The 26,333-nt window shown below is 32.5% G+C and overlaps 1 protein-coding gene across 1 annotated transcript in view; it reads right to left on the bottom strand.

Moving 5' to 3' along the window:
• EBF1 (Transcription factor COE1) overlaps positions 1-26,333 on the bottom strand; it is an 82,213-nt gene that overhangs the window by 44,732 nt on the left and 11,148 nt on the right. The window contains exons 4-8 of the mRNA XM_035733335.2: positions 24,213-24,276; positions 19,376-19,431; positions 16,608-16,750; positions 8,613-8,694; positions 3,084-3,204 (exon numbers count right to left, since the gene is read on the bottom strand). Of these exons, the coding sequence (XP_035587260.2) occupies positions 3,084-3,204; positions 8,613-8,694; positions 16,608-16,750; positions 19,376-19,431; positions 24,213-24,276 (466 nt within the window). The remainder of the gene's footprint in view (positions 1-3,083; positions 3,205-8,612; positions 8,695-16,607; positions 16,751-19,375; positions 19,432-24,212; positions 24,277-26,333) is intronic.

The following is a 26,333-nucleotide window of genomic DNA, read 5'->3' as shown; positions in this document are numbered from 1 at the left end:
CAATGTCATGTGTGTCAAGTCTTTATTTAGTGCAGATCGATGGTCACCACCCAGTGATCAATCAATTGTGATTACATCTCAGTCCTACAGGAGGTTGGTCGCGGCCCGGATAGCTCAGTGGTAACGTCTCTGACTGTGAAGCTGGGTGACACGGGATCAAATCCGCCAGGGAGCACCAGTTCCCTTAAGATTACAGGTACACCTTGTTGACGAGTGCCAAGTAGCACAAAACTCGGGTCCAGGGTTACCTGTCGACTACCTCCGACCACCATCTAATCTCGGTATCCAACGGTGTTAGTATCTAGTTTCAATCGATCCATGGTCTTGCACAATCATTCATCTTTTGTCTGAGATAAATACCTGTCTCTACTCGACACAGATTGAACACTATCGGTGACGATTTCTCGCTCAAATTCCATGAAATTCATCTTGAAGCTATTCATTAATGACCACAAGATAATTATTATCAAAATGGGGGCTTGTGAAGATTGTAGTAATTTTAATAGTTGATTAATTTGAGAAGTAATAATACTAATAATAATACATAATAGGTATATATTTAAATATGCGCTTAATTACCAAAACACCAAATAATGTTATTTTTTGAGACAAAAATTCAAGATTTTGACGTCTATTTTTTGTACTTATTCAAGTGAATCACTATGACTATTATCATTATTATTATTATTACTGTTACTACCAATTATAAATAGTATGACTAATACTCATCTCCGTCTTATTAGTAAAACAAACTTGCATTTGTTTTTTTCATTTTCAAAATTTAAGGTGGAACTTGCGACTTAGGGGTGTATAGTGTATTCTAGGCGTAGATTTACAGATTTCTTTTCTTGCAAATAACATTTGGTACCACTTTAATTTATATATACTTCTAAATAAATATATTAGTATTACATCAATTATTCAAAGCGTAGTCATTATATTTATCGCCCCCCACCTTACCCCTGAAAAGAGAAATGCATTCGACAGACGGTGGCAATAGTATTAGTAGTGGAAGTGGTGAATATAAAAGGGGGGTTAGGGATAATTTTAAAACATGTGAGATAAAAAGGTAGTGAAAGAGAGAGAGAGAAAAACACAATAAAAAGTCAAATTTTATTTTTATTTTCCCATTTTATTTTGCATAAACTCACGTTTAGTCAATTTCCCAATTGGCAAAATGTAAAAAAAAATGTTAATTTTTCTGTTATTGAAACCCTTCAGGAAAATAAATAATGATAATAGTAATTCTTTATCATTTAAACAAAAATCCATCGAGTCTTTTGTTGACTATCCTCATTACTCATTTTCACTTGTTTAACTATCATTCCTTAATAAACTCTTTTTGTGCTTCAATATTTTAGCTCCTCTTCAGTTTGTCTACTTCCCCCACCCCACCCCCTCACTCCTCTCAGTTTGAAATCATAATCTGTGAACAGTAAACTATTTTAAATATTCCCTATTTATGCATAATACATGAGACATTTTAGTAAAAGAAAATAATAATGAAAAGTATCTATTCTACTTATTTTCTAAAGCACATTACCATGTTATACAGTTTATAGTAAACAATGAAATGTAAAACAAAAAATGGTAACATCTTTACTATATAATGAGTATTCATGCGTTACACATACATTATGCATGCATGTATGAAAGCACAGGAATAAAAGATAGATGTAACTTATATTGACATGTCTTTTGTATGTATGCGTGTGTGTGTGTGTGTGTGTGCATGTACGTGTGTGTAGTTAACTGTACTTTTTGGTCTCAGTAACACAGATTTGTCAATCAGTGGGATTTATTCGATAGGATGAATTTTATGAAATAAAGAACATTATCTTTTAACAGACAGAATAATATGTCTAGTTAAATGTAGAAAATAAACAATATTTTTGTTATCAGTATAGAGTTGTGAAGATTGTTGAGTTCTTATAGAGATCATGAATAGATTAATGTTTTAGTGAGAAGCCGTCATCAATGGACTTCAACCGTGTCTAGTGTGAGATAGTAATTCACTGAAGACAGTGGTGGACGATGGCATAATATCGTGGAGTGGTTGAAGTTAGACACTAAGATTGTTAGATACCATCCAGCTCAGTGATCTATAGGTTAAACGTTCGCGTGTGAGATCAAAGATCTTGGATTCGAGTATTTTTGGTGTAAGATCGTGGATGTGCACTGTTGAATAGTCCCATACTAGGACAAATCGGCTTTCAAGTTTTCAATTGTGTTCTAACATTGATCCATTCATGATCTCAATTTTTTCTTTTTAACAAATAATTATTTCAAAATTAGTTAATTTTAAGAATAGATTATATACAGTACAATGTGATTTTTAAATGAAGAGCACACAGATTTTGAAACAATTTTTTTATTTAAAATAGTTTACAGACTAGTTAGTTTCTTGCTATTTGGTCGGATGGAATTAGATGGACTTAAATGAACTTAAATGTTGCAAAAGTTGTAGTTCGAATCATAAATAGTTTATCAATTACTTCAGGATTGTAAGTATGTCTCGTTGGCATGTGTCAGTTGACAAAAGTACCAAGGTTTAGGACTTGCTAACGACTATTTCCAACAACTTAAAGTCTAGGTACAGTAAACGAAATATTAAATCACTTAAACTAGTGATCATATTACAACCTATTAGATAGAATTAGATCAGTAATAATGGCAAGACAATAATATTATCCTTCACTACTCATCCATAATGACTGAGCTGAAAAAAGGTAGACATACTCTAAATACATGATCAAACAATCAATAATCATGCTGTAATGAATGCAAAAAAGTATTATAGGTTCCTGTAAACTGATTTCTTTTAATGTATTTTAGACTCGAACTAAGGAATCTATACTTTAGGACTTTTAATCATTAGTCTGTAGGTAGATGCTTAATCAGAAGTTCATAACAGTCTCAAATTCCATCGACAGCCTAGTAATAAGTACGAACAGATAATGATTTCCATAGAATAAAGAAACACCTGCTTAGTGTTTCCTGGTTTTCTAACTAAAATAGGCCAGTACTGTAAATTGTTTTTAAACGAGAATATTATTATTGATAATCATCAAATAAAGACTTACCACCATCAATGGAGTCTGTTCGACGAATACGACGTCCATGTTTTGAATTATTATGCACAAACATATTATCTGATATACAGAGTAATTTACGTTCAATTGCATGTGTTGATGATATTGCAACCTTCATAGGAATTACAATGAAAACAAGGTAACAGATATAGATATAAACCTTTTCTTTTCTTCATTATTTCTGGTCATAAATAATCAATAATTTGAGTAAAAAAGAAACAGAACATCAAATAAAATGGCGTTCATTTGTTTGTTTAAATTGACTAATTATGTGTTAACCGGATAATGTGTTGGCGCGTTCTTGATTTATGAAAAAAATTGTTGCCAAATCCTAGCGAGGTAATCACCATAGTGATTAGTATTTTTTTTTCTTTTCATTTGTATTTTTGGTTGAGAAAAAAGACAGAAGTTTATAATGGGAATCATGCGTCGAAATTAGTCAATGTTGAACAGCAAAAAATACAACAGTAACAAGTCTAGTTGAAAACATACGTGATGAATAGGATCTGATCACTGTTGAATCGTCTTTTTGTCACATTTTTGAAAATTCACAAATTACACACATAAGACGATAATTTTTTTTGGAAAACTACCAACTTTATTTTGAGAATTCCATAGGATTATAAGTTTTGCACAAACTAATCATATCTAAGATAGTGAATGTTGAATATCAGGCTGAAAGCTTATTTACCTGTATGGATAATTAGCATCTCGGGATTATAGCTGTTGTTAACTCGTCATGGAAATCCTAACTCTAGTTCTAGTCCGAATACCACACATTTGTTTATAACTTTATTTTAATCCTGGTAAGCAGGTGATACTTATCAAGAGTACTTCGATATCACTAATAGGTTGCCTATAAGTCATAGTCTTGTAGAGAATTACTTTGTTGTAATGAAATGGGAAATAACTAGTGTAAAATCTCAGACTTGGTTTTCAATATAAAATTTAACAATCTTCACAATCCCGTATTGAGAAATTAATTTGTCAGCATGCGTAGATCATATACATCAAGAATACTTAAAGATTTTAAGATTGCGATTAGTTGCCGCTAACAATTTGCAAACTAGGACTGAAAAAGAGATCCCATCTTTCTTTCTTTTTTTAAAACTAACCGTTGAAAATACGTTGAAATCTCTTTAAAACTGTATTAAATCAGACTTTTATCAGAATAATTATTTTAGTTAATTATAGTTTGATGTCACGGACTTGGTTGATTTAAACTATCAATGAAAACCAGAAAGTACTAGACAGCTGATTCCACTTAGCATGTGACGCCTTTACAGTGTACATTCATTACTCAATCGGAGATTGAATTCAGGACGTTCAGTCCTTGAGACAAGAGTTTAATCGCCAAATAATTGAGTTAATGATCAAATGACTTACATTAACTAAATAATTTTAAATTAATACTTCAATGAGAAAAACAAAATTCATTAATTTGATTATTCTAGCTTAAATATTCATCGGCATTCTTACAGTTGAAGAACATATGGAACTCAAAACAACAACAGTTCTGCTGTATAGAGCCGAAACTTCGAGAACTACCACAATCATCATCAAAATGATACAAGTATATCTAAACAATTGTCTATACAAGGTACTCAAGGTCCGTCGGCTGGATATCATCAGTAACAACCTACTATGTGACAGAACAAATCAGCTTCTAGCTGAAGAAAAATTAGGAAAAGACACTGGAGGTGGAAAAAGTATACAATGCGAAAATCACCAAACTGCACCATGAGAGAAACAGAAAAGAGGAAGGCCAGAGAACACACAACGCCGAGAATTGGAAACAGATATGAAAAGGATGAATAGTAACTGGAAAGAATTACCCAGAACAAATTTGGGTGCAGAATACTGGTAAACGGCCTATACTCCTCCATGAGAAGTAACAACCGTAAGTAAGTAAGTAACCTTAAATACATTTGATAAAACCAAAAACTCATAGCAAATTAGCATATGTACATAATACACTTTTAGTTCATCAATATATAAATTTGATTAATATCAGATGGGTTTTGTGGATATCATAGTAATTTCAATGGTTAAGATCATGAGTCAGTTAAAGCTAGACCATCATGGAAAATCTGGAAGCACTGGACAGCCGTTTCATCCTATTGTGGGACTCCTCAACAGTGCGCATCCACAACCTCACCCCCTGCGAGATTCGAACCCAGGACATATCACTTTCGCGCGCGAGCACTTAACCAGTAGACCATTGAGCCGGCATCCAACGGTGTTAATGTCTAACTTCGTGGATTAGTTGAAGTTAGATATAAATTTGAGTCGAATAAAAAACCACTTAAATTCGTTTGTTTGTTTTTAGCAAAATCTATGGACACATTAGATACATAGATAGTTAATAAAACATATTTCTTTTAAAAAAAATATGTTACTTTCCTTATGGATAATCATGAATAACTACTCTTGGGATTTAAGTATAATCAATTTACTTCTCTATACACAAGCCTATACTACTAACCTAAAAGGTGATGAACTATGTATGTGTGTGTATATATGTATGTGTGTAGGTATGTATGAATGTACATACGCTAGCTATTCTTTTCTCTTTTTACATAGAAATGCCGAAATAATTGAAAAATGAACAAATGAGTAAACAAATATTTATTTACATTTACTGTTCACTATGAATAAAGTAATTTTATCATGATATATATGTAAGTAATCAAAAAGTAACAACTACTTTCATACATTGAACAACACTTGAGATTAGTTCATTCAAAATGAAAATTGACCATTTTAACTAGGATACATTGGGATATAAGGCTGTACATGGATAATGACTAAATGATTACCAATGATACAGCTAATATTGTTTATCATTGTCACTTATGTGTTGTAACGTTTTCATTTGAAAAAGAAAACTTTTTTTGTTACTCATTTCAATTTTTCATTGCACTAACTTATTGAAAATTGAAATAACTTGTTCTTGATTTCTACTGAAGTATTTTTTTGGCGAGACGGCGAGACTCTAATTTATGGACTAGCCAATCAGAAGCGTTTGAGAGATTTCAAGGTTACGGCGCCAACTTCAGTGCTTAATGCTAACGTACGATCGGTTCACAGGGAATTTTGTAAAAAAAAACGTGATAATTGAGCAGCCATAATAAGTAAAACGGTGAGACTATAATTTGTGAATGAATCAATCAGGTATAAGATAATAGATCTCGGATTTTAACGCAAAAGCCTTTCATCCATTTGACTAAATAAATTTCTGGCATTATAGCTGATATCAGTTCGTGATGAAAACCTCATATATAATTCATAACTAAGGCAAATTACGAAAATTATCGCGAACTGGATAATAAAAGCACCAGTAATACTGGCTGCAACCAGGTACTACAATATATACGGATGTTTGGAGAGTGTACAGACTCCTACATAGGCTTGGTTATGTGCATCGTATCGTTATCCACAAGTAGCATTTTGTGCACTCAACAACCGGAGTGCACATAAACAATATTGAAGCTATGTGGTCGAGGCTGAAAGAGTTTTGAGACCTTATCATGGCTCCAGAGGCCGACTATTCTGTAGCCATATGGGTGATTTCCTCTACTGCATGCATTACGATTTTAGAACCTCTGAACCTGTTTCTAACCTTGACAAGTTTTTGAACCATGTATAACAAGTGTATCCACTTTATTTCCTTGTTTTTTTATAATATATTTCTACTCCATACTGACTGTTTGCTGATTGGCTAATATCTCTCAGGGTCACTTAAGACTCATTCAAAGGTCTCGCCTGGCGAGACTCTAATTTATGGACGAACTAATCAGGTATAAGTTAATAGGTCTAGGATTTTGGCGTAAAATTCATTCATCCATTTGACTAAATAAAGTTTTGGCATTATAACTGATGTCAGTTCGTGATGAAAAACTTAAATATTATTCTTAACCTTAAACGTCAAATGTAAATCACAATTGGAAGTCCTCATACTGGTTTATAACACTCCTTTGGTCTTAGTTATTAGTGTCGCTCAAAAACCGTCTATAAATTTTAGTCGCACCGCTTTTTTTCTTTTTTTTGGAATTGACCTATGTAAATAAACATTTGTAGTGTTTATATCATGAATTGACTTTATTAGAAACTATTGTATCGTTGGATTATTGTTTTATGTTATTATGGAACTTTTTAGATAGAGTTCACTTAAAAACCAACCGGGATTTAAACTTACTGAGGATGTTTAAATTAAACGGTAACATTGTTAGATACTATTTGAAGTAACACTTCTCTAATTGATATATAATATTTTAAACTTGACAGCAAAATATCTTTTAACAAATCTCATATAAGATGGAATTACGCTCTAATGATATCAGCACCAGTTTTAGGACTGAATACTAAAGCCCATTTTTTTGGCAGGTCATCGAAAAATAAGGATACTTAGATAGTAGTGGTATGCTCTCAATATTGAATATTGCTATGAATCTTTATGAGTAGAAATTAATCACAATTAAAAATGGATGATAATTGTAGTGAATGTTAACTCAATTGTGACGATACACTTCTCTCAATGCGAAGCCTCATTGTCCCGGGTTCAACTTCTGATGGATTCCTGGTTAGGTGAATTAGTTCAATGTTACAGTATTTTGAATGATTGTCCAGCTAAAACTAACCTTAATTACATTCACTACAAATATCTCATATCGAATATAAATTATCATTAACATTTATAAGTTTTTATTATTAACTTACTATGTTTAAGAATAATAAATATAAACTATTTATCGTTGAATTCATGAGTCAATTGAAGCTGGAACACCATGGAAGACCTGGAAGCATTGGACGGCCATTTCGTCCTGGTATGGGACTTTTCAACAGTGCTTCCAATTATTCCATAATGGTCTAACTTCAATTAACTCATGAATTCAATTATAAAATTACAAAACTTTTCATAAACCCCCCTTCTGGTAGTAAACTATTTCAATAGTTGGAATCATGAGCTAAACCATTATGGAAAACCTGGAAGCACTGGACGGCTCATGATTTCAACTACTGAAATTTCTAAAATCTCCACAAAACCCCTTCTGATAATAATCATCTACTCACAAATGACTGACTTCAAGAGGCACTTCCTGGAGTTCTAGTTAGAAGCAGTGACCAGTGGTGTTCAACCGGGTTTGTTGTGAGATAGCAACTCACTGAAGACAATGGTGGATGTGTCGCTCAATTTCGTGGATTAATTGAAGTTAGACATTAACACCGTTGAATACCGGCCAGCTTAGTGGTGTAGAGGTTAAGCACTCAAGCGCGAGACAGATCCTGGGTTCGAATCTAGCGAGGCGGGATTGTGAATGCACACTGCTGAAGAGTCCCAGACTAAGACGAAACGGCCTCTCAGTGATTTCAGGTTTCCCATGACGGTCTAGCTTCAATGGACTCATGATTTCAACCATTGAAATTCCTAAAATCTCCACAAAACCTCTTCTGATAATAAACCATTCATTTAGTTAAAAAAAAATTTCATATCATATCGAGTTATCAATTGTAACTTACTTGAAATCGGCGCATATCACGTGGATTACCAGCATTTTTTAAACAGTTCTGATTACATTTCATAAAGAATTTAAGAAAATGTCTAAAACATAATGAATGTTGGTTTGACAACAAAAAGAAAGAAAAAAAATGAGAAAAAATGAGCAAAAATGAGATTGTTGTAATGAATTTTCATTTATAAATACTTTATTCTTTACTTCATTAATCACTTATTACAGATAGAAATGATAATTTAAAACTAATGAGATAACTTAAGAGTTAAAACAATGTTAAAGTTAGAATGATCCATTGTTAAATAAATTGTCAATCAACATACATTAGAATTCATTTAGTCATATGATGTTGTAATACATTATGCATAAAGCTTTGATTTATAACTTGGATGTGTTTTTTTCTCTTGTGTAAAGACTGTTGTATTCTAGGCCTTCTTTTGTTTCTTGAATGCTAGTCATTATCCTTGTGGGAAATAATCAATTTAGGAGTGTAAACTATCGTAGATAGTCATATCATTGCTAGTCATTATCAACGTAGAGCCTGGTCCCAATGTATACTGGTCAAAGTGGTCAATATAAGATGGATTTTTATTTTGAATAAAATGATCTTAAGTACTGTTAAAAATGTGAAGATAGTTGTTAATTCCTTCTTCTTGAGGAATCTCAGTAAGAAATTGATATAAGGATGGCAGTGACAACTCGCGATCGTAACCGCAGTGTCTGCGTGACAAATGCTTGACGTTGATCATACATAGCCTCATTGTGAGTAGTTTCACATGCATTAGCTACGTGCTTTTAAGGTCTTATTACTTGTCACTGGAATCTTTGGTTTGCTGTGAGGTGTGTTTTCTTTATGACTGGCATTTTCAGCCCTCTTCTTTCGTGATGAGAAATCGGCATCTTTGCAGATGCCAGTTGTCTGACACCTACTTTACTGTACTACAATTCAGTACCGTCAACAGTACAACTTCACCCTCAAACTGTATATTTACTGTTTCTAGTCTCACCGTTCTCCAACCAACCTGTCTGACTTGATAGGACCTAAAGAAACAAATATCTCTAATATAGCTTGATTAGATCATCATAATATGCAAAGCTGACAGCCATATTAAGTTAGCAGTTAAATTTCAGTATAGGGGTTGTGTAAATTATTAAGTTTTTTATTGAGATCATGAACCGATTGATCTTAGATCACCATTGAAAATCTAGAAGCACTGGAAGGCCGTTTCGTCCTATTGTGGGGCTCCTCAACAGTGCGCATCCACAGTCGCGCTCTCGGAACTAGCTCCGTGAGGGAATTCTCGGAGTTCTAGTAAGAAGCCGTGACCAGTGGAGCTAATACGTGTCGGATAGAGACAAATATCTACCTAAGTACAATGGAAGATGGTCGCGCAATTTCGTGGATTGGTTGGGGTTAGACATCCACACCACTGGATGCCGGCAGGCTCAGTGGTCCAGCAGGTTTAGCGTTCGCGCGCGAGACTAATGGCCCAGGGTTGGAATCCGTCGACCGAGATCGTGGATGAACATTGCTGAGGAGTTAACTCTCAGGATTCATTTGCTGATTTCATCCATCATAACCATACTTATTACTACATTTTTACTCCTTGATTCGAAATCAATTTATTTATAAATAAATAACAGCAGGGTGTCTTATCTCTCTCCCTTCCTCTAACAGACTTTTCATTTCACACAAATGTAATTAAATAAAACTTGCATAAACGTATACAATTTGTATAAACGTATATTGTTTATTCTGAATGAGTCTTTCAAATGAAGATGCATGAAAACATGTGGAATAAAAAAATAAAAAGAAGAAGACCAAAAAAAGAGAATATCAAATTAGACTGAATTATGTTGATAATGAAATATTTTATTGTATATTGTATTAATATATAAACATAACGAGAAATTATATCTGTTTATATTACAGTCACGTGTATGATATTACTACTACTCACACTACTACTACTACTATTACTACAAGCATAAACATTAAAACTGCTTTAGATTATAGTTGTTTGAATAGTATGAAAAGATTATTGTTCAAATTAAGTTCTAACCTTGAATTCCCCCCTCCAAATCGCGTGTTTCTGTAATAGGGCACTTGAAAAAGAAATGAACTAATCAATCCACTTGTTTACTTGGATGTTTTCATTGATGTTTAGGACTGAAATTGATCAGTCTTTTATTGGCATTTGTGTATACTGTGCGTATTGCTTCGATATTGCCTTAATTCACAAGCATTCTAAGCTTGGATAGATGGTGGCTAGCAGTGGAATCCAGAACACGCACCATTTCGTCTTATTTAGGACTCGTCAGCTGAGATGTATCTGCATCTCGAGCACAGTACCGTTCTCTTTATACGCCATCGCATTATCTAAATAGGACGAAACGCGCGTCCTAGATTCCACTGCTTACCACTATCAAACTTTGCTTGAAATTAACTAATGTCTATAATGATTAACAAGACGTATTAGTGAAATGAATAGAATCATTTATATGTAACTAAATAGATTTTAAGTTTGATATACCTATGTATTCCAGACCAAAGTATGTTAATTTTAATCTATTACCTTTCTTATCCAGTTATAGTTTATTCTGTGTATACTATGACTGTATTTGAATGATCTGTATACATTTTTTATTTCAATAGCTATTTGGAACGTAAAGTAATGTAACGATAGTCACTATTTTTGTTTGGTTAAATGTTTTGAAAGAATAGGAATTGAAGAATAGTTGAATTGTAGGTAGCGCGGAATTTAGGATATGCATCAGTTCCCTCGAGATTACAAGTACACTTTACTTATGAGTACCAAATAGCACCAAACCTAGCTCTAAGGTATCTTGTCAAATACCTCCAACCACCATCTTATATTTTGTGTTATTTAATAGGACAAGCATAAGAATGAAATATGTTCTACTTCAACTTCTGCATTATCAGTTTTCAACAACTTACAAATAATGATATATATATACCACTTTAAATTAGAGAATTAATAGGAGTAAAATAGTTTTCATTAGTTGTCTAATTAAAATCAGTCGGTGTTATAAATTATGAAATCATCTCCATCAACCTCACTAATGACTGACTTCGAGAGATAATTTCAATAGTCCTAATGAATCTCTGACTAGTGAAGTCCAACTATGTCGGATGGGAGTCAATTACCTAACAAATGTTATTAGAAGATGGTTATATATAATGTCACGAATTGATTGAACGTAGGCATATAAGCTACTAGATATCTATGAGTTAAGCATCCACTGTGAAATCTGAATATCCTGTATACGACTCCTGCTATAGTCATATATTCGCACTGTTAACCAGTACCATATTAAGATGAAATAGATGTTTAGTGCTTTTAGATTTCTAATGATTATCTAACTAGAATCAGTCCTCCATGCATACTACATTGTAGTGGTACAGTTTTGTCCAATCTACTATTTTTTTTCAACTATGTCTACAGAATGAATTTAAGTATTATTTTATTCAACTATTTTATCCGAAGAATTCACATCCTCTCTTACTACAAAAAGGAAAACAATTGTGTTCTAATGAAGTTCATTAATCTATTTATTGTGAATTTATCACAAAATACCTTATGTCATTAATATAAATAAACTTTAACATATACACATTATCAGTTGTACCCTACCTATCCCCTTAACTAAACACAGATTCTTTTTGTATTTCAGAAAGATTCAGAAAGAAAGAAAGAAAGAAAAATTTATATTTACTGACAGTACAGTTCGTGACTTTATTACAATTTTAAAAAGAAAAAAAAAAGAAATATTCCCATGTGTTTAATATGTCAATAGGGCAAATATATCTACTCTGATTCTACATTTTCCCTACTCTTTTTTTCTTTCATTCTCCCTCCCGCCCCTCCTCCTCTCTCTCTCTAGCTCTCGTTCTCTTTTCTTCATTGTTATTCTAATTTAATTGAATTTTTAAATGATATACAATAAGAGATATTTCATTCATATCAATATCTTTCACCCTTTTTTTTCTAATTATTTAAGTCATTTGTTAACTACGTGGAAAACTTTTCCCAAAAAAATGTGTGAAATTATTGTTTTTTTTTAAAAACAGTAACTAAACCAGAGACAGAGAGAGGGGGGAAGGATGGATGGATGGATGAATGGATGGATGGAGGGGGAGCAAAAAATAACGTAACTGTCTATTATATTTTCACTTGATTGTATTGTGTTCTATCTATATATATATATAGTTTGACAATTTTTCTTAATAAATCAAAACACAATCAGATTTCTTTCCTGTGTTTCTGACAGTTTTTTTTAAAAAATAATGTTCTATTACTAAGAATGTTTCTGTTAACAGCTGAAAAATTTGATTGATAGACATGTAAGAGGAATAATAATAATAATGATGATGATGATGATGATGATGATGATATATAAGTGGGATCTTTCAAATGTTCCATTCATGTTAATCCAAATTAACTTTATTACCGGTAGTGATTTCAACTTAATATTTTAAATATTTAAATGGTTTGTACTTTATTTAGGATGAAAGTTAGAGAGAGTAAACAAAAGGTTAACTGATGTTAATTATCCATTATATATATATGTGAGAGATGATAACCTTTATATTCTTGGTGGTAGAAAATTGCGCCGATGATGTTGCTCAGAAGAATGATAAAAGGTTCACAATTAAGCCAATTAATTCAGTGAATAAAAATTTACCAAAAACATCTATCTGAGCTACAAATCTCCCTCCATGTATATATGATTTCGTACCCGTTAAACAGGTTGATGGATAGCTCAAGAAGTTATGAATTGACTTCTGAAACTATAACTATTCTGTTCGGATCTCAGTGAAAACTTCAACGTCGGAGTTTATATATATATATATATATATATATATATATATATAGCTGACGACTCCTACATAAAAAGAATCACTTATCTTGGATTCGATTTTTAGATACGATCCGATTTTACTGAATTTTTTGATCAGCATGTAAATATACTTGTAGAGAGGCTGATCATATAGAGTCTTCAATATCAACAATATAAAATATAAACCCTTAAAACAGATAAGTGCTTTATGTTTATGTTAACCTCAAACGTATCTATTCACAAGCGAGGATATGATCAGACCTTGATGAACATAACATTATTCTTTATCCAGCGATTAGTGGATGTCAGTAGTGACCTAAATAGTACAGTGGTAACGTCTCATATTGTGTCACACTAGTTCGAACCACATACAAACTACCAGTTTCAAATAGATTTCAAGTAATATTTGTTGAAAACTACTAAGGAAGAAACCTAGGTCGATGAAAACATCGTATCGACGGCCTCCAACTACCTAACACTAAAATAATATTTGGATATTTCGATGTAGTTTTCATTAAAAATTGATGTCAGTTGAAACAGAAATTAATCAGTAGCATTAAATGGTGATTATTTTCTTTCATATAATGATTACAAATGAAAATATGAACTATCGGTTTACAATTCTATGGTTTCATTGTATCAAGAAACCACTGGAAATTATCAGTTCGACATCGTATAGAATAGTGGATAGCTAAAAGTCTTAAATTAGGACGAAATAACTAACAAATTTTCGATTATTGAAAGCCTGGAAGTAATGGACGACCGTTTCATCCTTGTATGGAACCGTGGATCAGTTGAAGTTAGACATTAACACCGTTGGATACCGACTCAATGGTCTAGAGGTTAAGCTTTCTCATGTGAGACCCAAAATCCTAGATCCGAGTCCCACATGAGAGATCGTGAATTCGCACGAAATGACCATGCACTGCTTTCAGGTGTTTTCAATAGATTCAACCACTGAAATTACTACGATTGCCACAAATCCCCATTCTGATAATTTTTCATTAGTTGATGATAAGCATTACTCTTATTCACAAGAATTCTATCACATCTCATGGAATTATTGATTCATTATCATTTCGTTTACTTTACTTTTTTTATTCTAGTCCTATTAATTAACCCTTTTTCTTTTCCTTATCTTTAAAAATGATGGTTAATCTGTCGAATATAATTAACATTTTCAAAAGTTGAAATGATAAGATGTATTTTAATGAAAATGAGAAACAAAACCAAATTCTAAACAGAACAACAGTGAAACATATAGACAACATAACTTTCACTGATAGATATTAGTATGTATGTATATATGTATTAAGCTTGTGTATATACTGGGATAGTAAATAGAATTACGTTGAATGTGTACACTATTGGATATGAAATGGATTGATTAGTATGTAATCGAATTCCTAGAATGAAATGAGTTCATTCCTATTATTATTAGTACTGTTATTGTTACTGCTTATGGCTTTTGTTCCCTTTTTATCCAGTAAAGTTGTGTATATTCTCTCGGTTTGTGCATACATCATCATTAGTGATGATATAATACAAAAAAAGTATGTTGAAGAAATAGATAATGAGATTTGACATTTTGTTTATAAAGTATTATTATTAACATTTTCTGAATGACATATGCTTTAACAAAAGTTGATATATCAAAAAGTATTTGAAAATATACTACTTAAATGAACTCAACTATAATGGAAAGTATATATGATTGTGATGTGTGTTACTTATATCGATAGACATAAGTAGTATATAATGCCAATCAGAAATGGAATACCTGGCAGTAGAAGTTTGAAAAGATTGATTACAAGAGAACGAGAGCAGAGAGTGATTGGTATAGAAATAAAGGAATAATAAAGTCTGAGATAATTGATTGACATTTTGCAAATGAATTATTTACTGTATGGTTCTCATAGTTTACTAAGAGATTCTATAGTTTAATTTACTAGAAACCTTAAGCCTAGACCTTGTGTTTGTTGATTTCCATCAGTTTAGAGTAACTAAGATATCGTGGGAAACTCATACTCCTTGAAGGATTCGACTAAAAAAGCATTAGGTTGATCAATATAAATATTACGATCTTCGAGAAGCTCAGTCATGTCCCGAATGATTTAAAGGTAACATCTTCGACTGTGGTTCTGGGTGGCGTTTGTTCTAATTACATAGAGAGAATCAGCCTCTTTATGATTAAAGGTACGCTTTGTTAACAGGCACCAGCTAGTACGTAACATATATCCAGGATTTTTGTGTACTACGTCAGACCCTTTAATATTAAAATATAATATATATGATCTCAAGTCACTTAGGCTAATGACCACACTGCAAATTGATAGACAGAATTTAAATCAACATCAAAGGATTAGACAAACATAATATTGGTCGGAACGTTTATGTTGATATCAGTTTAATTTTAGTTGGTTTGGGTTACAGATTAATATCATCTGAGAGAATCATTGAAAGCTAGGAAGAATCGAATAGCCGTTTCATCCTATTATGAGACACGTCAACATTAAGAACATCACAACTATACTTGGAATTAAACCCAAGATATTTAAGTCTCATCGTGAACAGATTGAAAGTCCAACCGAAACCAATCCATGACGACATAACAACCAAAATGCAAATTTATTACTTTCCGAAATAATAACCACATAGTATTTAAGATATTCAAGTATATTATAAACTAATTTGCCAATAAAACCATTTGATTGGATTATTACTAAGACTCTTTTTATCAATAACTTATTTTTCTTCATGGATTTTATCACTGCACAATTGTTTTGCCTTAGAATGGAACTCTTCAGAAGCGGATATGAACGATTCTACCAGGGGTCAAGATCAGGACTTTCGAGTCTTGTACTGAACATTAGACATTGTAATATTTGTTCACTAGGACATAGCATCACTACTTCGGGTTTGTGAACAATCACATTGAGTCAAATTAATCAAATCTTGCCTACACATCCATAAATATTTTATCAGTTATAACATTTATATATGTACCGGGTTTCATAGGTTTTTCAGCCTTATCAGTTGTTGATGTGTTGTATGGAATAATTTGTCATTAGTTAAAGGTCATCGAATATAACTAAAAATTACATTTTACAACAATCACGAAACAAATATATATACTCACCTATCTAAAATGACAGGATCTGATGGTGTTTCATTTCGATTACCACAACTTTTTCTTTCACAACATCGACTACACATTACTTCATGTGTAAGTAGTACTCGACACATTTCTGGATTTTTATCTTGTCCTTCATAGGCAATAGGCTTTAAGAAAAAATTCATTAAAAAAAACACAAAATGGTTAAGAAAGAATAAAATGCCATAGATGTACTGAATGTCACAAAAATTTGTTGTCTGTGAAATGTTTAACTGATTTATGCTTGGCACTGAAACTCTGAATTCGTCAACACAAACATCGAGCATAAAGATTGGTAATATAGATTCAATAGACCCCAGAAATAAATCATATTGATATCTGAGTGAGCTAATTTTTATATGATTCATTTACAATCAGATTTGCATAAATTGAATTGAGTAGTATTTAACATTTATTAAAGAGAAAGGGTTTTTTGTGGATATTATAGTAATATAATAGTTGAATTCATTATTCGATTAAAGCCAGACCACCTTGGAAAACCTGGAAGCACGGGACGGTCATTTTATCCTAGTATGGCACTCCTCAGCAGCGCGTATCCACGATCCCGCTCTTGGAATTCGAACCCAGGATCTACCGGTTTCAAGCACGAACGCTTAACCTCTACACCACTGAGCTGGCCGGTATCCAACGATGTCACCGTCCACCACTGTCTTCAGTGAGTTACTATCTCACAACAGACCCCGTCGAACTCCACTGGTCACTGTTTCTCACTAGAACTCCGGGAAATGCCTTTTGTAGACCGTCACTAGTGAGTATATAATGACTATAATCAGAAAAGGATTTTTGTGGATATTATAGAAATTTATCAAACAACCAATTACTATGAGGACACATGTTTACAATATCATACAATCAGACATTTGTAACTAATGAATATAACTAATTTATCAAGTTATATAATTACTCCTTCCCAGATAGTGATTACATGTCACAGATGATTGAGAAGAATCAATTTCGCTTGTCATTCACGCTTCAATCGATTTAGCTATTGCACGCTATATCAATACATATCAAATGGATTTCGATGCTAGTAAATTATAGTGAAGCCGTTAATTATCCCTTATTGGTATCAGTCTAAGCAAGTTATATTGAAATGATGTAACAGATTAACCAGTGTTCTGTAGTAAATATGTTATAATGTTAAATATATGATTTAACTTTTTTCTATTATCTGTTATTATCTATTAATCAGACTTGTATGATTTATGACAGAACTTTGAAGATAGAATAAGTAAAGCTATGAACAAATTCATTGATGGGTAGAGAATACAGGAAAATTGTCTGGTTCCACTAATCTCTAAGAATATCAAATGATATGAACTGAAGATCTTAGAAGAAAATGAACTTTAAAAAAGTGTTTTCATGTTACCAACTGACGGATCACTAGATATCATACCGTCTTAAATTTTAGCCCAGTGATCTATTTCGATCATGTTTACTGAAAATCCTGAAGATTCTCTTTACTAGAGCTCACATAATTCGATATATGATCATCACTAATTAGTCCTAAACTATAATCAAACATATCCAAGGTTCCTCCTGGTTTTCACTGATATCAATTTACGAGGACAATTATCTTCAATAATAAAAAGATCTAAATAAAGTCAAACACATTTTTACTTTGTACATAGATTGGTTATTGAATGGTGACCAGTATTACGTTTGTTTAGTCATTTAGTGCTAAATCAAATTCTATCTATTAAGTTGTAATTTGTTCTACACTAGTCTAAAATGACTCGGCATCGAATGCATAATGCTTTGATATCAAGTGGTTAAAGATATTCGACAAGAACTCCTGTCAATTATTTGTCAATATTTCAGTCCTACAAAAATCCAGTCACAGCTCAAATAGTTCTGCTTCTTGATGATACTTTTTATATGAAGTATAACATGAAGATAAACTCGATAATGAATCATTGAGAACGATTATATAGTAACAGATAATATACAAACTATGAGTGTTTTTGTCTTTCATCAAAATATGAACAAAGTATTCAAATTATATACACTTTAGAAGTGTATCAAACTATTTGGGGGTGGAGGTGGGGTGGGGTGGGGGACAAATTTCATGATAAAAATAAGTCAGAATTAAACATTTAAAAACTTTTTTTTAGTCAAATGTTGAAAATTCTGTTGTTACAACGACACTTAGTTAACTGATACAATGTAGTGAGTAACTGGTATAGGTTTAACTATTAATTTACTTCGACGACTAACAAGTAGTAGTAGTGAGGTGTACGCTCCTTATATTGACGGATATAAGTAGTATGTATCACCAGTCGAAGGTGAAATGCCTGGTGGCAGAAGGTTGAGAAGATTGAATAAAGGAGAATGAGAGCAGAGAGTGGTTGGTATGAAAATAAAAGAACAATAAAGTTTGAGACGATCAATTGACATTTTGCAAATAAATTGTTTACTGTATAGTTCCCAGACTTTACTAAGAGATTCTGTGATTTTGTGCTCAAATACATTTGGTTGTTCCCATTGGTGTTCTCATTCAGGACAGTAGTAATAGTAGTTGTGTGGGTAGTAGTGTGAGTAGTAGTAGTAGTAGTAGTAGTAGTAGTAGTAGTAGTAGTAGTAGTAATAGTAGTAGTAATCATAATCAATTAATGCTGTTAAGTAGACAAAAATATGTTCAGTGAAACGATCTGATAACCGGTTGTTACTCAATAAATAATAGAAAAAGAACTATTAATGAAAGTCATTTCTCATTTATTTATTTAACTTACTTGTTTTGTAGATGAGTCCACCAATCGAATATATAAATCTTGATCTTGTTGAACACCTGAAATAAAAATTTATTCAGAATGATTACTTGATTAAGTGACTTGGCATCATGGTAAAATTCATTTGGTAAACGATATGAAGCTGATATCCTTTCATTCAGTTGAATGAATTTACTGTAAACTAGATCAATGAAATTTACTCAATATTAAGAACTAGACAATTTAATGCTTATCACAATCCAGTAGTTGTTCAATGTCAACATCTCAATAATATAAAAGGTTGATGCTATTTAACTGTCATCAGAGGAAGTTGATTCTTGTCTTTGATGGAGAACCAATACTTTCATTATTGGAGTTACTACTCACTGATGCATATTAACTGACACAAAACATGGATCCAAGGTTTCCTGCTGATGACCTTCCGTGATAATGGATTATTTATCAATCATTTCTGGAAATATTACGTGATTTTTTTGTAATAATCACTCTTTAGTTTTATTTCATTGTACCTTCTTCATAAATAATGGATAAAGTAGTTGACGAATACGAAGGTTTATTGATCAGTAAATGTGAGATATTGGTTACTTCAGACTGTTTAGACAATGTTAGGAAAACGAAGGAATCGAATTCCAAATTAATGGGTAAATATCAATCATGATCACTAATACACCTTAATGCACATAGTTTTGTTTTTCATAATGATGAAAGTGAGTAGTAGAGCAAAAAGTGTGGATAAAAATAGTATAGGTTACGATTTTTTCCAGTTGATGCTGTTAAAATGCTCATAATAAGTTCAGTTCAGTCCAGTTCAGGCACACTTCAGTATTCGATATTAATTGAAGAGATAAGTATTGTTACGGAATATTTGTGAATATTATTGAATTTCATAGTTCACAAACGTATTTTAGTGAGATAATCACCGATAAAACCAGAAGACAATATGTAGCTGTCTCACCTGAGTACTGGATGCTTCGACAGTGTGCATCTATGACCCAGGACTTTTAGATCTCGCGAAAATGATTCGATACTGTCTCAGTCGCCTAAGATTTAAGCCCTTACCGTGAAGCCTAGAGGTCTTGGGTTCAGTTCCAGTTGAGATCGTGCGTGTGCACTGTTGAAAAGTCCCATACTAGGACTAAACAACTGCCTAGTTCATTTAGATTTTCATTAGTTGTCTTTCTAGGATCAACCCGTCATATATTTATTAAAGAGATAAGAATAATGTGGTTCGTGAATTATCCACTACTCTCTGTTTTCGAATGATTTTATAGCTTATGTCCTTCGTAAATGAAAGCTTTCAGTAAGGATTAGATATGGTCAATAAATATCAATAAACATGCTAAGCTAGACAATTATCGTCCTCAACAACATTATCACCACTTACTTCATGTAGAAGTGAGCTTCTTAATCATTCCACATGTACTAAACCCGCTTGTTCTGTTAGTAATCAATAATAAATACGGACATCAGAACAAATGGATTAAATACTTACGGAACAGTGAAAAAGCTCATTGCTACATTAAGTAAACAGTGATAATATTGTTCAGAACAAAAACGAAAGCTGCACAAATAAACTATCTGGTTCAGAGAGCTCAACAACACCAAAATTATCAGTATAGGAATTTATAGAGATTACTGAATGATATTAATATCACGAACCGACCTAAGTTAGACATCCATTGGAAATCAAGTAGCACTGGAAGGCTATTTCGTTCTAATACGAGACTCTTAACAGTAATGCATCTCCCCAACCTTACCGGCTCTTGAACATGGGAACCTCGGTCTTACGGACGAACGCTTAGCCTCTAGATTACTGAGTCAAGCCATGAATGAGTCCCATACTAGAATGAACCAGTTTTCTAATACTTACTGGTTTTCAGTACATATCTATCGGTTCATGATATTCATAACACTAAGATTATAAATTTATCTTAAACACCTTTCTATTGAAGTTGATTTGTTATTTTAATTAGCCTACTTATCATTAAGGTAGTCTCAAAAATTATTTCCAAAAGACAAAGAAATATATATCTATTTCCTCATAGATTTCAGCTTTGTTTTTTTCTCCTCAAACATCTTCTCCTTTGTTTCATTACTGTCAAAATCACTTTCATATTATTAACTTAAATAAGGCACGTGTAATACTTGTCGGTATCTCGAAGTTTATTATTTTTTTTAATGAAGTCATATCATTAAAATAATAACCACAGAGAGAGAGAGATTGAGAACGAGTGAGTGAGTGAGTGAATAGGAAGTGAGGGGGGTAGTACAGAGCAATCAATAATACTCATCTGGTTATTACAAAGAATGAGTTAATCACTGATTATCTTTACTTTAAAAAAAGAATAACAAATCGAACGAGAGAGAGAAAAACTACAATAAACAAGTTTACCACTCCCACTTATTGACATTTTTGACATGATAACACATATGTCTTTAATTGGTTACATATAGAATAATTGGCAAGATCAAATTGTTTTCATAACTGATGTGATATGAGTATACATAAATAGTAGACCACCTATTTATCATTTATATCTATTCATAATAAAAGCTATAACACGTGCCTAATGTTATTATATAGATATATATAATGATTAATAAGTCGAATTCTTGCTGTAGCAATGTTTTCTCCTTAATATATGTGATATTTAACCTTTTAAAGAAAGTGATTATGAATATTGAGTTGATTACAAAAGAGAATTATTCACTTATATATGAGTTATTATAGAATATCTAAAGAATTCTTTTATAGAAATGATCATATCTGTGGAAGTTATATCATGTTTACTTTCATGCCTATATACTTTGATTTGGCTGGGTGGATTAGATGATCAACTGTTACCTAGTAGGCAGTTAGTTTAAGATTCACTTCATCTACTTCGTTTTAAGCAATCCAAAAGTAATCTAAACTAGTAATTTGTAAATGTTATATTATTTTATTATACTATACTATAACTGGTTGCTATGAATAAAAACAGTTATGAGATGTTGTTCATAGAAGTACCTAAGGAATATATTTATTTCATAAAAATACTTTCATTGATCTATGTTATCATTTAAAACTGATAGAGATCAAACTTTTTCTATCATTGTTACTAATTCTTCAATCTAGTTGGGTATAGTTTTGAAGATTTTTCTATATTTAAGCTTACAAAGTAATTGAAGTTGAAGTGATGAATCAGCGATACGTAACTTTGTAGTTTAAATATATTGTACTTGTAAAAGATTCTCAGTTCAACCTTATAAATAGTTCTACGCTAAAAATGAATCGACTATTTAATGTTATTTATTTCCACAGTTGAGATCATGAGTCAATTGAAGCTAGACCACCATGGAAAATCTGGAAGCACTGAACGGCCGTTTCATCCTATTGCGGGACTCCTCAGCAGTGTCCTCAGCAGTGTGCATCCACGACCCCGCCCCGCGGGATTCGAACCCAGGACCTATCAGTCTCGCGCTTGAGCGCCTAACCTCTAAACCACTGAGCTGGCCAACATCCAACGGTGTTAATGTCTAACTTCAACTAATCCACGAAATTGATCTCAACTGTTGAAATTACTACAATCTCCACAAAACCCCTTCTGATACTAATGTTATTTAATTTTCAGTGACATCCCAATTGACTTGAGTTCATGATCTGAATCGATAAAAAACTTAGAATATCTATTCGAGGTATCTTAACATTTTACTGTAGCCTCAAGAAGTTTTTATTACATCGTATCGAAGTCATATGGCTAGTACTAATAACTTTAAACAATAAACTAAATTAATTATATGAAGTGAATAATTAACTCTGTATTTTTAATAGTTGAATTCATGAGTTGATGTAAGCTAGACCACAATTGAATACCTGGAAACGCTAGAGGGCCGTTTGGTCTGTGTCGGGTAGAGACAGGTATCTACCCCAGACAATAAATGAATGGTTGCGCAAGATCATGGATCGATTGAAATCAGATATTAACACCGTTGAATTTCATCCAGCTCAGTGGTCTAGAATTTAAGTGTTCAGGCATGAGACCAAAGGTCCTGAGTTCGAGTTGTTTCGGTGTGGTATCGTGGATTAGCACTGGTGAGGAGTCACATACTGTTAGGTCCCGATAAACATAATGAATGGTAACTTTGGGATCCTTTTATGGACCAATACTAAACGTATATTTTTATCGTATAATTGTTAAATAACTAAACTATACATATTCATATTCCTCTTATTATAAACTTTATTTTGACCCATGAACCATTATTATACGTTTTATCATTCTTGAATTATGCCCTGTCTATTAGTCACTGCCTCCCACATTCACAGCCACATTTGGCCAAATTTTGTACAAATGTTATTTTCTATTTTATGTTACGTTGTGGTCTGTTTGATTGGTATATAAACTCAGTATGTTTGAAATATAAGGATTCATATTACAGAGGCTGAAACTGGTGTTCTGGACTTAACTGGCTGGGCTAGGCGGAAAGCAGGACCAATCAGGACTCTAGGCTGCTCGTACGCTTTTTACGCCTCCTTGGTCCGATCGATAATTCTCTGCTTCTGAACGGCGGCTTTGGGCTATAACACATACTAGAACGAAGCGGCTATCCACTACTTCCAGGTTTTCAATGGTGGTCTAGCTTTAATCGACTCATGAATTTAGCTACTGGAATTACTACAATCTCCACAATCCCTCATTCTAATCATAACTTTATTGTTAATCAACGTACATATAGACTACAAATGAATGAATTACTCACTAACTTCTAAAGTGTAAGTTAAACATGAAGTCTAAACATTCAATAATGATCAGTTTTACAAAACGAAATATAATCTATCTTTTAGGAACTTCAAACATACCATTAGCAAATAGTAAACGTATTCGATAATGAATTCCATTGTTGGTTTTTTCACCCTCCGGTTCCTATAATAATTAAGGAAAGAGGTCGGTTAATAAACGATAATAAAAAAGGTTACTTATTACTAGTCTCTAGTATTACTGCATAACTAATGATAAGTGAATGACCTATATCGAATAAGCCGACCAATAATTTAATGATCAATTATTTTATCTTCTGTTACTTATTTATTATTGGGTATCATATTACTAATTCATAATAATGAGTAGTTATCATTTGGTAGAATATTAATTGATTCAAGCGAATGATTGTTTAAAGATCCCTATCATATTAAAAGACTAATATTTGAATAAAGAATATTCTTTTCAATAAATTCTGTTCAGGTTCTAAAATTATACATTCAAATTAATGATCCGAAAAATGATCAGATTAAGGGTAAACTGCATCGTTTAAAGTTAAAGCATGTGAATTTAGAATTGTTAAATAAAATAGGACGAAGTGGTGCGTGTCCTGGATTCCACTGCTAGTCACTATCCATCCAAGCTTAGAATGCTTGTGAATTAAGGCAATACTCACAGTATGAACATATACCAATAAGAGACTGATCAATTTCAGACCTAAACATCAATGGGAAAATTCAAATAAATAATACCGCGTGAATTTAAAATAGAATAAAGTTGTTCATGTTGATATGACTCATATAGAATGGTAACATGGATCAGCTTATATGTTAAATGAAAATTTTAAGATCCATAATGAGAATAAATATGGATCAGATAGGGAGAGAGAAATAATAGTGTAATTACAATTCTGTCAAATGTTTAATGAGTTACTATCTCACAACAGACCTGGTTGAACTCCACTGGTGACGGCTTCTCACAAGAACTCCAGGAGTTTTTCCTGAAGTCAGTCACTAGTGAGCAGTTGATTATTATCAGAATGGGTTTTGTGGAGAGTTTTAGAAATTTCACAGATTGAAATCATGAGTCGATTGAAGCTAGACCACCATGGAAAACCTGGAAGCACTGGACGGCCGTTTCGTCCTAGTATGGGACTCCTCAGCAGACTATGTTGTGTGAAATATTAGTAAGACATTGTAAGGTGGGATGAATGCGAAGTAAATGAATCATGTATTGCGGAGATGAATAATGATGTTTAACTAATAATAATAATAATAATAATAATAATAATAATAATAATAATAATAATAATACAAAGATTTGTGTATAAAGATAACAGAGACTGTAAAAGGTCATAAGTACAATAGTCAAATTAGGTCATTAAACAGCTAAGTTTACTATTGATTATTTAGCCTTGAGGTTGGCCAGGGAAGAAGTGGTTGAAGATATTTCTTTTGTACACACAGCTCAGGTTTCTTCATCCGAATGGCTACTGCTTCAGCCACCTGAAGGACTTTAAGTCCTTGGATTGGTTTATACTGGAACTATGTAAAATCTAACAATTTTAAATGATACACAATTATACTTGGTCATATGTTATTTACAACTAAATGCCTAGTCAAATGAATCTGTTCCTAATTATTTGTGAAAATTAATTCGTTATTAAAGGAAATTACTATGAAAATAACCGTGAACAAATAAAGGAATAATTGGCGAGACTATAATTTTTGGACGACCTTTGAGCAACCCTAAACTGACCTTGAAAATGTTCACCTACTTTAGTAGATGAGGGATATAAAGGAATGTGAGAAATTAGAATTATGAATTACAATAGATGGTTAAGATTAGGAATTCGACTTATAGTCTTCATCACGAACTGACATTAACTATAATACCGTAATAGTATTTAGATAAATGAGTATATGAATTTCGCGCTGAAATTCGAAAACTGTTATCTTAAATGTGATTGGTTCGTTCATAAATTATAACCTTGCTGTCTTAAGATAGTTTCTTATTTCATACGATTATGATTGTTATTCGATTCGATGTAGATCAAAAGGACCATGGCAAACTGGAACTCCACCTAGAGCCCCTCTGGGGCTACTGTCGGTCCCAAGACCGGATAATGGAGGAGGGTTGGGCACGGGGTTAGCGACCCCATCCCGTAGAAAACTAACTCGCTGAAAAAGTAGTTTTAACCAAGTAAGTAAGTAAACTGGAAC

This window comes from Schistosoma haematobium, chromosome 3 (assembly GCF_000699445.3).
Source record: "Schistosoma haematobium chromosome 3, whole genome shotgun sequence".
Classification (NCBI taxonomy): Eukaryota; Metazoa; Platyhelminthes; class Trematoda; order Strigeidida; family Schistosomatidae; genus Schistosoma; species Schistosoma haematobium.
This window is presented reverse-complemented; position numbering and strand designations above follow the sequence as displayed.